The sequence below is a fragment of the Sorex araneus genome, chromosome 2, assembly GCF_027595985.1.
Source record: "Sorex araneus isolate mSorAra2 chromosome 2, mSorAra2.pri, whole genome shotgun sequence".
Lineage (NCBI taxonomy): Eukaryota > Metazoa > Chordata > Mammalia > Eulipotyphla > Soricidae > Sorex > Sorex araneus.
Window position 1 is genome coordinate 360,500,575 of NC_073303.1, and position 13,595 is coordinate 360,514,169.

Here is a 13,595-nt window from a genome sequence, read left to right on the forward strand (position 1 = left end):
ATGAAATAAAAATCATTTCCTCAAGCTTGAGTGCCGGGAGAGCCGGCTGCAAGCCCCCCGTCAGCGGCTCAGGATATTCGCTGGCTCCATTGACAAAAGTGACTTCCCACGCTTTGCCCACAGAGGGCATCCCTGCTCATTGATATGGAGACCGGGCGAATGCAGCAGCTGGAAGCTCGTCCGACCGCTCGCTCTTTTCTCCCTTCGCCGTCATCTCTCTGCCCCCACCCCTTCCCCGTGCAATCTCGGCCTGATCCAGTTCGCTTCCCTCCGGTCTCCACATTTTCCCTCGCAGCCCTCCACTTGCCTGGATCAATGGATAGTACAGCTCCAACTCCCAGCTCACACACCGCTGGCGGACACCCCAGTAACAAGTGAGCGCGCTCCACCCCGCAGCCCTCCCGCCCGCCTCCCCGCCGTCGGTCCCCTCGCTCTGGCAGGAAACACGAACAGCAGCTCCAGCTCCCGTGCCGCTTCATCTCCTGAACTTTCCGCAGCTGAGGACAAGGGACCGACCTCAACCTTTTTCCTGCCTAGCGCAGCCACGGGATTGCTTTCCACATCCTCTTGGGCCCTCTTGGATATTGTTTATTGATGACTCGCAAGCCCGGCGGAGAGATGCCTTCCCTCCTTTTGCTCCCTCCGCTTCCTTGAGTTAGTTTTCCTGGGTTTTACCGGGGCTCTGGATCTCTTGGACTGAAAGGAACTTTTTACTATCTCGTTTTTTTTTTTCTTCTTGCTGATTCTGTCAGTGGACAAGGAAAACAGGCATCGGAGGCAGAAGAGGCGCAGGGGAGGAGGAGAAAGAGGTGGAGGACGAGGAGGAGGAGGAGGAGGAGGAAGAAGAAGCCCAGGGGCTCAGCGTGTGTGTATGTGCATGTGTGCAGGCGTGTGTGAGTGCATGTGTGTGAGTGCCGCTGCTGCCCAGGACCCCCAGCCCCGAAGGTGTTGGCTGAAATATGGAGAATAGTCTTGGATGTGTTTGGGTACCCAAGCTGGCTTTTGTACTCCTCGGAGCTACCCTGCTCAGCGCACATCTTCAAGTGTCGGGTAAGAGAGCCTTTCCTTTCTTCTCCTTGCCTCCCTCATCTTTTTTTCCCCCCTGCTTTTGGTTTTATTTGACAAGTGGTAGATATGGGGTAGAGGAGGAGAGAGCAAGATGTTCAAGATGTTCCTCCCCCCCTTCCTCAAAGATGATAAAAGACTGGAAGACTCCCCTCACCCCCTCCCCATCCTCGGGGGTGGAGGATGTTGCTAGCTGGGGTGTCCTGGTAGCTCTTTTTAAATCTGATGCTTTTGCACCTTTGCTGTAGCAAATACTTGCCTTGCTTTGGAGAGCTGGTGGACTTGGGCAGGGAAGAGGCAAGTGATGGGGATATTGTGGAAAGGAACCCGGTTGGATTTAAAGCCTCAGAAACCTAAGGAGAGTAATTGAGGTGACGGGCTTAGCAGAAGAGGTCAAAAGGGAGGCTTTGAGAAAGTCTGGAGCATAGATGGTGGGACTGAACCATTGCATGCTTTTTTTTTTTTTTTTTTGCGCCTCCTTTGGGATTTTGAGACTTTGCTGATAGAGAATGGAGAAAAGAACAGCCTGTGTGTTTTGGTACTTCTGCTGAGAGCACGGTGGTGTCTAATGAGTAGCAGAGTTGCCGGGTGGCAAAGAGGAGTGTTTACTTTTATTCTATTTTCTTCTCTTAATGGTGAATTACAGTTCACAAACAAGTCAAGTCCCCAGATATGTCCAGGACACTTTCAAACTCCAAATGGTTGATATTTCGTGGAACAGGCCCCTTGGCCCTGGAATTGGCAAACACAGCTTCTCATAAAAAGGGGCAAAACGGTCTGGGATTTGGATGGGGTTCTAATAGGAGAAAAAGGAATCCAAGGGATGCTGCAGTCTCCCAGTATGGAACTGGGGGCTTCCATGGCCAAAACAATTTCAAAAGAGAAAAGTGATTCATGAACGTCCACTTTGTGTGTGTGTGTGTGCGTGTGTGTGTGCGTGCGCGTGTGTGTGTGTGTGTGTCTGTGTGTTTGGCTTCTCTGCCAGTGTAGACGGGCTCCAGGGCACCAGGAGTGGATGTGGCGAGGAAGGATGGCAGAGCAGCTGGCAGATCATTCCACTCCCCCCGGGAAGCGACCTTTCCCCAAATTCAAGAGGGAAAAGGGAGCTGCGGACCCGGGCCGGTCGCGGTGGAGGAGCGCTTCGGCCAGCGCCTGGGAAACGAGCGGGGATGGGGATGTAAATCACGGCCAAGCCCCCAGCCTCACGGGAGCCCGGAGCTCGGGCTCGCCGGTTCCCGCGAAGTGCTGCATGGCCCAGGGTTGCGAAGGCGAGCGGGGCGGAGAAGGCGCCTCTCCCGGCGGCTGGGGATCTCGACAGCCGAGCGCGCAGCCGGCAAGGGCCCCCCAAGTCCCGGCAGGACCCCCGCGATCAGCGCTCTTCCCAGGCACGCTGACCCGACTCCACACCTCTGTTTGCTCAAACAGTCTGCGAGCAAGCGGACGTGTGTGTGTGTGTGTGTGTGTGTGTGTGTGTGTGTGTGTGTGTGTGTGTGTGTGTGTGTGTGTGTTGGAGCACGCGTGCTCGCGCTGAGCGCGTGCCCGCATCCGCGCGCTCTGCAGCCCGGGGCGCGCAACCCCGCGCCGGGATCCGGACGGTGCCCTCCTCCCCGGCCCCTCTCCCAGAGCTTTGTCCTCGCCAGTTACCCCCGCGCAAGGTGGGAGGGGGTCCGGCTCTGCAGTAACGAATAGGTGGCCTTTAAATCCCCTCCTAGAGACCCGCAAAGCCAGAGGCTGCGCAGAGAACGCTCTTTCACAGGAGGTTAACTGTGCTCGCTCCGCCGGTCTGGGAGACCATCAAGGAAGGAGGGGGTGGGGGCGGGGGCAGCTCAGAGTGGGCACCCCTCTCTGCGTAGCGAGTCAGAAGGGTCACTCCTGGAACTCATTGGCTACAAATATTGCATTAGGGAAAGTGTGCGGAAAAACAACAATGATGCTTTGTCGATTACACGGAAATATTTTAAAGTCATTTCCCAAGTGGCTTGGGGAAAGGTGGGGAGAGGCGTAAATGAATGGACAGCGTTTTCGTTGCTTTTTTTTTTTTTTTAGTATCTAAATTAAATAGACTCCGCACGTTTTTCTTGTTTAGAGTTAGGGTCAGCTGTTTACTGTTTTATTTGATTTTCCTCCTCAACTGACAAATCTGCGCTTGAAAAGAGAGACAAATATTTACATATACAAAGTAAATACCTGTAGATAGACTTGTGGATATAAGTCTTTAAGCTTTTCTATGCTTCTAGAATGATTTGCAAGTGAATTGTGGTGGTGGTGGCCTAGGTCCCCAAAAGGTGAACGGTGCACTTCTAAGATTTTTGCTAATTCGGATCACTCAGTTCTTAGCTCATTAATCCGTTTCTCCTCTTTCGGTAGCAGTTTCCCCTCTTCAGGAACATGGCAAGAAATTGACGATGAAGAAAGCATAGTTCACTCTATGAAAAGGCCAGTAGGAGGTGCCGTTAATAAGGCTAAGTGTCTAGTGAACTGGCAGTGAAATTCCCATTCAGCAGGATGTTTTAAAGACTTTGTTGATTGGTAACAAAGGATTATGGAGACTAGCACAATAGCGTCAGGTATTTTCCCACTTCTGAGGTGAGATCGGAGGATGCTGTAGTTCTCTATGCAACGCTGTGGCAGAGCAAACAGCATCCGTAAGGAGTATCCACGGAAAACCAGGATGATGCGGGAGAAAGAGTGTGGTCACTTTTTTAGTCGACTTTTGTAAGATACTGTCTCACATGTTTGACTAGAGGCATACAAATGGTACTAATGGAGTTGTGTGTTCTTAGAGGAGATTGCAAATTTAGAAGAATGAAATAAAAAGCATCTATGTTAATACCTACATGATAGCAAGTATTTATGTTAATGAATCATTTCATCCTATTTATGTTAGGTTGCATTCTATGGAAAAAACTGTGAGAGTTTGTTGTCTGAATGTGGTGAATTGAGTCTGCATCCACTTTCCACCCCCCCACCCTCCCCCCCACACACATAATTTGCCCACTACTCACCACTCCCCTCCCCTGCCAGAGCAAATCAGATACCCCCATCTGGCTTTGCTGAATGGCTCCTGACAGGTCCTGAGGGCACGGGGGCAGCCCACTGTCCACTGTGAGTGCTGTGAGTCTGCAGCATCAATCACCTATGACCTGTCATAGCATCCATTTCCCTCAAACCAGCAGTTGCCTTATGAGTTAAGAAGGATGTGAAACAGCCACCACATGTGTTACATGTGAAGATGTTAAGTCTAGTACATTTAGTTTAATGTTCTCAAAAGCTGAGTGGGCTTGAGATGCTGATAAGCATTTTTCCCCCCTGGGTGGAGATTTATGACATTGCAATGTGTATGACTTACTTTTATTGTCTGATGAATTAAACTCACAGTACCTTCCTTATTGTTTTCATTGAAGAGAAAGCACTTTAATCCTATCTAAATCTTGACGGAAAGTTTCTCCTGGGTTAGGGTATTTGTACATTGGGGGAATGATTTTCCTAAGCCAATGAAAGGAATTTGATTTAAGAGAAGTGATTTGGAGAGTGAAAGAGATACATTTTTTGGTCAATGAGATGGAAAAGATGACAGTGCATCTTCTAAGGTTGCCCTGGGTATTTCTGCATCCCAGTTATCTTCAAAAGTATCTCGTAGAAGAGGAAATAGTCCTTCCAGGCTATTCTTTAATGAAACCAAAACTCATAAGTATCTTAAAATGTCTATGATTTGCTCCTGGAATGTTTTCCAAAGTACATACTGGTATCATCTGGATCTATAATCTTCCTCTGGAAACCAGATTTAAACATTGATTTCTTGACTCAAGCATGGTTTATCCTGGGTGGTATCACATGTTTGCACAGTAGTAGCAAAATTTTGGATTTTTTGCAGTTAATATTTCTTTCCACACAGGATAAATGTTAAAATTTAAAATATTCTTACTGTTTCTTTGGAAAATTTACCATTCTTATGTCTGGTGGTGAAACCAGCCAGGATTCCCATATAGGAAAGAGTGCACTTAACTTTGGGCATGTTCTTAAAGTGTCACAATCATACACACACACACACACACACACACACACACACACAAAGTATGTCTGCTCTCAATGCTCTACTCAAATGTATGACATCGGGGCAGATAAAATAATGCTATTTATGTGGAGACACTTAAAATCATCTTTGTGATTTCACTAGTAAAGATGTCCTAGCTGCAGATTGCTCTGTTTTCCATACAGAGAGCCCCTACTACTCTCAGTCATTTGCAGTATATTGGGAGCATATTGCCGTTTTGATATTTGTTCCATAACTACTGCCTCACATGATAAATTTTGGAAGCATTCATCTTTCTCAGATGATAATCTCTTAGATGAACTATATACATAAATTTCAGAAACCTTAGTTTTGCCTGAGTAAAAAGAATAATGAGTTAAACCCACTGAGGATTCCTCTACTAATTAAATAAAGATGAAAAGTCACTTAGTTCTGGAAACATACAGTAATCCCTAAAGTGGAGTGATAAATACTATGCATATTTACAATTCATAGAATGTGAATATGGAAACCTTCTTCATTATGATGCTCCAGAGAAGGAATGAAGACCTTCATAAATTGTCGTAACAGTTATACCTTAAAGGATTCTAGCCTGGAATCTCACTAACTCCTGATGGAAACACACTGAATACAGTAACAATGCTATATCCAATGAATTGTTTGGCAGCCCGCTAAGAAGATTCTCTAACCTGTCCTGGTAAAATCATAGCTCTTACCCCTAAACCGGAGACAGCATCCATACCCGCCTCACTTGCATAGCCCAGGAAAGCTTTCTAATCATCATGAGAAGACCCTGAACCACAGCCACTGGGATTAACTGCACTGTTATGCTTTTCAAAATCCTGGAGATACATCTTAAAATTATTTAATAGGGACCATACTCAAATGTGCTCAGGGGTCCAACTTTTACCTGAGTTGCTTCATTGTTTGGGAGTCACTGGCATCACCACCATGGGTTTTTGTTTTTGTTTTTGTTTTTGTTTTACTCATCACAACATGCTGGTGTGTTTGTGTGGGGCATTCAACTAGGAATGTGATCTATCACCTTGAGATATAGCTCCAGATCTACCTCCCAATAAAAAACTTACATCTTAATATATTTTTAAAAAGCTATTCTTTCAACAGCGCTTCCCAGAGACTGATGCCAGTTCCCTGGGGGCATCTGCAACCAGCTAGAGGTGCAGTTGCCTCTGCTGCAGTTGGGGCACTTCGTGTTCTAAATAAGGTAGATTTCTAGAGAAGTACTGAGCTTCCCCCTCCCCCCCCTGAGAAGTGGACCAAGTATGTTTGGAAAGCTCTGCCTGAAAGACTGTTAAGGAGGTTCTCACTCAGATTCCAGAACTCAGGATTGAATACTAAAAGTTTGTAGCTTATGCCAACCTCAGCAGGCAAAGGTTTTCAGAAGGATGCTCCAAGATTTAAATGGTAGAGTTTTAATTTTCCTCAAAGTTACTGCTATCCAGGGAGATCTAAGAATTTGTTAATGGCATTGTATCAGTAGCATGACACTGACCCCTAAATATTTAAGACTTTCATTCAAAAGAAGAACTCAAGTCAAGCACAGGTTAAAGATTTTTGGAAGAAAGGATGAACCTTCCATCTATTTTTTCCATACTCAAATCAAAAACTATGCATGATAAAATGACAGGCTGCATATGCCAAGTGGGTGAGAGTAAAATATAAATGCAAATTATTTGACACCTTTGTAATCGCAGCACTCAGATAAATTACAGCACAATTTAGTACCACACTTTGCTTTCTCTCCTACACTTGAGTATTTATTTTTTTGTCTTTTATCTCACGAGGTTCTACTAGCACATAGAAATACAGGTTGGCTGACTGACAACAAGATTTCTATAGTGCTCTCAAGTTCTCTGGCAAATTTTAGCCTGAGGTTAAAAGACAGATTCCATCAACCCAACTGCTAAGTAATGCTTGATTTTGTGGTTTGGAAATGCCTGAACTCTGTTTATTGGTGTGGTTTAGAATTGCATAATTACAAGTGTGATCGAATATTACTTCTTTTCTCTATTGACGGTTTTCTAGTGATATTATCAACAAATGCTACTTTATACAAACATGTGTAGATAATTACATTTTCACCACTTTCATTTCTTTGGGGGAGGGAAATTCATCTCGAGACTTACACATTATTCCATGTCTACTGATCACCCTATTTTTAGGCTATGTTGTGACATGAAAGTAAGTTTCTCTTCTCTGCTAAATTCCATTAGACCACTGTCTATAACTTCCTTTTTATTTTATTTTATTTTATTTTATTTTATTTTATTTTATTGCTTTTTTGGGTCACACCTGCCTATGCACAGGGGTTATTCCTGGTTCATGCACTCAGGAATTACTCCTAGTGGTGCTCAGAGGACCATATGGGATGCTGGGAATCAAACTCTGGTTGGCCGTGTGCAAGACAAATGCCCTACCCACTGTGCTATCGCTCCAGCCCCCTCCTTTTTATTTTTTGATGGGCCTTTCCTTCATTTTACATAACCAAACTCTGTGACTTCTTTATTCATTTAGTCATTTCATTTATCTGAGAGGAAAGCCCTTTATTTCACTTGTGATTATTATGATGGAATGTGGCTATGGCATATACTGCAATTTGGGGATTTCTTTCTCCCTTCTTCTCATGTTTTAAAGATTAGCTCTTACCAAAAGGCTACTCTTGAAATGATCTAGGACAAAAATGTTCCACAGAACTAATTGTATTTCTATAATGCAATCTAACTAAAATACCAACTCAGTGTACTCTACTGTTATTAGAGAGTTTATCAGTATAATATTTTTGTGGCACCTAAAATTTATTTAAATGTGAATTTATTTGTAATAGAGTAAAGGACTCAAGTGATTAATATGAAAAGATTTACTCAGGGGGCCAGAGGGTAGGGTGTTTGCCTTGCATGCAGCCCACTTGGGTTCAATCCCCAATATCCCATATAGTCCCAAAGCACCTCCAAAAGTAATTCCTGAGTATAAAGCCAGGAGAATGCCCTGAATTTCATTCATTGGTGTGGCCCCCAAAAAACTTAAAGGTATTCAGATAAATTTTTAGTAACTTAACATTCTTATTAATACCAACACTTATAAAAATTACTTATTTTCCAAAGTTTTAAGATATTTATATTCTACACAGCTGCCTTACTTATGCATTCAGAATACAGTTGACCTGTTCTTAATTGACCTAAGATATCACTGTGATTTGTTTGTTACTTGATATTATAGGCATACTTTCTGAAGATAACATATTGTATGAGAGTGTTAACTTTTTTCTCAAGAGGTCACTGGTGATGCTTTTATTTTCTTAAGATTATTATGCCTCAGGCCGGAAAGAGAGCAGGTAAATTGCTTGCCTTGAATGTACCTGATAGGTGTTCAACTCCCAGCAATGCATATGGTCCCCATTGCTCACTAGGAGTGATACCTTAGCACAGAGCTAGGAGTAATCTTGGAGCACTATTGGTGTGGCTCAAATAAAATGTATTGCTGAGTTATGAAGTGCATTTACTTGCATCTGTGCTGGAACATTTTCTTGCAGCATATTTTTCTCTTCAAATTTGCTAAGAAACAAGAATAGAGTTTTGTTGAGGTTGTGCCTAATGTCAAAGAGAAGATTTAGGATTTGAGACCTCAATTAGAAAAGGGAAACATTCAAATCAATATTAACACATGAATTTGTATTACTTCTGTTTTGGTGCTATCAAATTTTGTATACCATATTTTGCTTGTTTAATTAATGCGTATATAGAAAACTCAAGTTATACTACTAATATCATCATTATATAACATTTAAATTATAAACCACACTAAACTTGCAGTGTTGGCATAATTAATAGTAACATCAGTGATCATAATAGTAGTGGTACTCAAATAACCTATACTCCCACCAGCTGTTTACTTAATTTTGTTTCACTTAGTTACTTGTCTTACAGCATATGCATGTTTAACACATTTTTCTCTGCCTGTACTTGACCATTTTATAACGAATATTATGTGTGTATTCTTTGATTTTCATTTCACTAAATTGTTGTGATCAATCTATGTGGTTGCACATTGTATTTAAGTCGCTTTCTCCCCTGTATATTTATCATTAGTTTATTAATTATTAATAATATACCTTTTACAATTTGCCATTGATGGGCTTGTGGGAACAACCTTGCAACTCACGTTACCGTTGAATGCACTTGTACAAGTTCTTGGAACAAATTTGTCACTGTTTCTAGGGTGAATAGCTAGGAATACCTCTGCTCCACTCTATACAGGACTTCTTTTAGGAGGCAAGGATAAAAGTTATTTATTGAGACTCCCAAAAGGAGCGTATTAAAATCCCTTTGGCCCTATTCTTTACCAATACTTGTTATTCTTTTACGTTTATTTTCCTCTATTATGGTTGATGTAAATAAGTATTTCACACTAAACTTTCTCTGATTTTTAATGATATTAAGCACATTTCCCATAAATTTATTGGCCATTTGTGATTTCAGCAAGATAATTTCTTGATTCTGTTTCTTCATCTGACTAATCATTTTCTTTAATGCAGAAGTATGTATGGCCAGAATTTATCCTAGCTTTCCTACTAAGCGATCTTTTGTAGCTAGAATTATTAACAGTAGACTAATTTTTAGTAATTCACTGCCTAATAATATATCATTTATTTTAGAGAAGAATTTCTTTGAATCCCTTTCCAGAATAAATATATGCTCACTTTGGATCCGAAAAGAGAGATTTAGCTACTGATAGTATGTCGGCTACCTATAGGAACTCCTGTCATCTTAGTATCCTGCCTTCTCCTGTTTATATGCCCATGTACCAGGATGTAGGAGTGCCATGCTAAACTTGAAAGCCGTTATAAATCCCCTGAATGCAATTGAACTGAAAGAGAGGGATGAATGGCAGAGTTATAATGATAGAAACCAAGTCTGAGTTAAACATCCTAAACGGCTATTTGTTCATGGGGTTCACCATACAATAAAATATACAAACCCAGCGTCATTGGCACAGATATAACTGTGGATTTTAGTTCAATACCTATGATTGCTCAGGTGCATGTTCAGAGACCTTGTTTGGGTTACCAATCATTGTGCCACGTCCGGGAGTACAGACTAATGAAGGATCCCAGATCAAATAAAGCTTCAGATGTGTGAGTAGTGACTTCTCCTAGCATTTGGCCTCTGTGCCACTCATTAGAGATGTGAGCCAAGACCGAGACATGTAAGCAAACCCCCTGCACCGGGAGTCCTCAATCCATTGTCCCCATGTCTTTTCTTAGCCTCCTGGGATCTCAGAAGAATATAAATTAGAGAGAAAATCTACAAAGCTTTTTCTTTCATGTCTAATGTCTGGGCAGAGCTGTTCCCCGCAGGACCATTTCTGGTTATTTTCTGTGGATTTGAGGCATCTCTAGGGATAGTTTGTTCACTGTTTTCCCCTGAGGAAATTTCCAGCAGCATTTCTATTCTTGCTGCTAAAATTTTTATTCTATAATTTATATTAGATTGTCCTGTTCTAAATGTTCTTCCCATCCAGTTGCTCATTGCTGTTTCCCTTCTCAGTGACATTCTGCCTCTTCTGTGCGGAAACATGTCTAGCCATAAATCATGCTCTCCCCTTTGTCTTTACTTAACCAGACTATAAATATTTAGTTCCTTTAATCTCTCTTCATCCCCCTTCAGAAGCTTAATCATGTTTATTTTTCTTACCTGACTCCCTTTAGTTGGTTTATATCCTCCTGGCACACAGGGCTCCATATGTAATGTGCTTTTCTAAGTTAATTATCCTAGATCTTACATTAGAAAATACAGATTGGGTGTTTTCATTACCCTATTGTCTAGTCATTCATGAATGCACATTTCTCTTAAAATTTTTCAGGTAGGACGATCAATGCCTGACCATGTCATTGAGGTATTATAAGGATCAAATAAGATCAAGGGTTTGATTGAAGATAATAGGTACTGAGCATTTTCTGTGAATTACAAAGAATTAAATGAAAGGTTTAAATGTGTTTCTCCTCTCCAAGGGTCTGGCATCAAGTGAAGGTGGCAGATTCAAACAGAGCTAACTGGGATATAAGATAGAACAAAGTGTTTTCTTAAAAAAATAAAAGAAAGGAAAAGAAAAGAAGGGAAAAGAAAAAGAAGCAAAATATGGGCATACTCTATAAAACAACTACAGTGTTTTTGTGGTATCACATTAAGTATATTAGATGGGATGCTGGAGCTGATTTATCCATTGATCATTAGGTTGATTGTAGCAAAACACAACAAAAGCAAGGAAGTGTAAATATTCTTAGTCATGTTTCAGTCGTTCTATAGGCATTGTAACATTGAAGATATCTGAGGTTTTTTTTTTTCTGGAAGATCTGGTAGCCAGTTGGAATGAATGGATCTCCAAACCCCTGTGACTCAATCCTTCCTTTATTACGTGTGAGCCAGCCAAGGTGGGATGAGTCTAGGGGATTGAAAGAATTCATGTAATAAATATACAAATATACCCATAATTTCAAATGAGGTAAGCTTTGAGGAAAACAGAAGTTTGAGAGTGATACAGATGACAGAGCAAAGGACTTCATTGAGAAAGTTGCAGTTGACACTTGTTCAATGAAATATTATTGTGGAAGGGTAAAGGACAGAATATTAGGTAAGAGAAATGACTGCCAGGGCTCTGGGATGGGAGAAAACACACTTATTTGACAGGTCAGGAGAACCAAGCATAGTGGTGACTTAGCTGCAGCTAGAGAAATCTGGATTCTCTCTGGAAGATAATTGCTACTTCTGCTCAATAAATATTGGCTACATAAGTTAAAATGAGTTCATAATAAAGACTTTTTTTCTAATCTCAGCACAATCATTTAAAATTTTAGCAAACCACATAGGCAATCACTTCCCTGATTTTCTTATTAGCTATGAAGTGTGAATTTACGAACCAATCTATCCTGGATGACTAGAAATACCTTATGGGGTTGTGTTAGCATAATTAACAAAACTGAAGGAGAGGGACTTTGAAAAGCAGAAAGAAGTAGACCAGTGTCTACTTCATTACATTTACAACCTTTTTTTATACCTGCAGAGCAGTGAAAATAGAAATATTTTACAGGCTGCTAAAGTAGAAATAAAAAACGTTATTTAGAATAATATTTTGCATATTATCTTTTAAATGTAATATTCTAGAGTGGAAATTATTTAAGTTATTTAAATTTAAATAGCCAGATACCAAGCAGTAAACAAAGTTGCTAATAAGAGATCATCCTGAATGCTTGTGAAAGCAATATTAAATGCAAATTATGTTAGTGAAAAATCTACTGTGAAATCTTTGCGGAATATGTGGTCCCTACAGCTTCAGCGTTGTCTCGTTGTCTCAGAGACAGTCTCTGCTCTGCACGGACTACCATTTGGTTGCTCTATTTTGTTTTTATTATGGACAGGGTGGAAAAGATCTTTGAACATAAATAGGGAGTTGAAAATATGACCAATCTGATAGCTCTGTAACTGAAAGATAAATATTGTTATTTCAGTGGTATCTAGAATTGAACCCATGATTCTGTTTTATGTTTGGCTACCAGAATGATATCAGAGGACAAAGTGATCAGGTTCTTTTTTCACGGAGATTAAGCATGCATGAGTTGACATCTTGCATGAAGGATTTGTTACTCCAGTGGTTCTCTTTACAAGGACTCTAATTTTCAGAGGAATGATGATAACAGCCCTGAGTTTGTGCTTTTAAGTGTTAACTTACATGAAATGTGGCTTCCTGGTTGATTTCAGGCTCAATCAAATATTACTGCATAAGTAAATGGAAAGGGCTGTTTATCTTTTGTATGTGATTATCCTTGGGTGTCAGCTTCATTTTGAACCTATCTGTGTTATTCTTGGTGTAAAATTATCTGTACCAAACCCTTGCAAGACTATGTTCACCTATAAACAAGGTTGACCAACTATTACACATTCAGAAGATTTTTTACTGGAGAAAAGTTTGCTCTTTCAGTAACTGATTCTTCCCGCATTGTCACATGATTGTGCAAAATTATACCTTTAGTAGCCATATCCCTTCTGCAGGGAGAAGAAGAAAATAATTGGTGTTGGAGTTTGTACTCTCACTCAGAGCTATAGGATAACATTGGTTTGTCCTTTCTCCTCGACACAGGGAGCTTAGGTTTATTGGCTTACACCCATCACAGTGCTCCCAAGTCACTGCTGTTCCTCTGTGTTTATCTGTAAACTCTTCTCTGTGCTCTCCTACCCAACCATTAATCACCTTTTCCCCCTAATCAGATTCTGTTGACTTGTAAGATCAGATCCTTCTAAGGACACTGAACTTATAAGTTAAATATTGCTTTTCCCTATCTTTTGTATCAGTGTATTTTTATTGTCCTTTTGCTCATCAATTTCTCGAGCGGGCACCAGTAATGTCTCCATTTGTTCCTGTCACGTTCAGGGTCAGGGGAATGTGGACCATTATTGTTACTGTTTTTGGCATATCTAATATGCCA

The 13,595-nt window shown here is 41.2% G+C and overlaps 1 protein-coding gene across 1 annotated transcript in view; it reads left to right on the forward strand.

Annotated features, from left to right (window-relative positions):
* The first annotated feature begins 266 nt into the window (after positions 1–266).
* DCC (DCC netrin 1 receptor) overlaps positions 267–13,595 on the forward strand; it is a 1,194,095-nt gene continuing 1,180,766 nt past the window's right edge. The window contains exon 1 of the mRNA XM_055127868.1: positions 267–1,050. Coding sequence (XP_054983843.1) covers positions 960–1,050 — 91 coding nt within the window. The 5' untranslated portion in view covers positions 267–959. The remainder of the gene's footprint in view (positions 1,051–13,595) is intronic.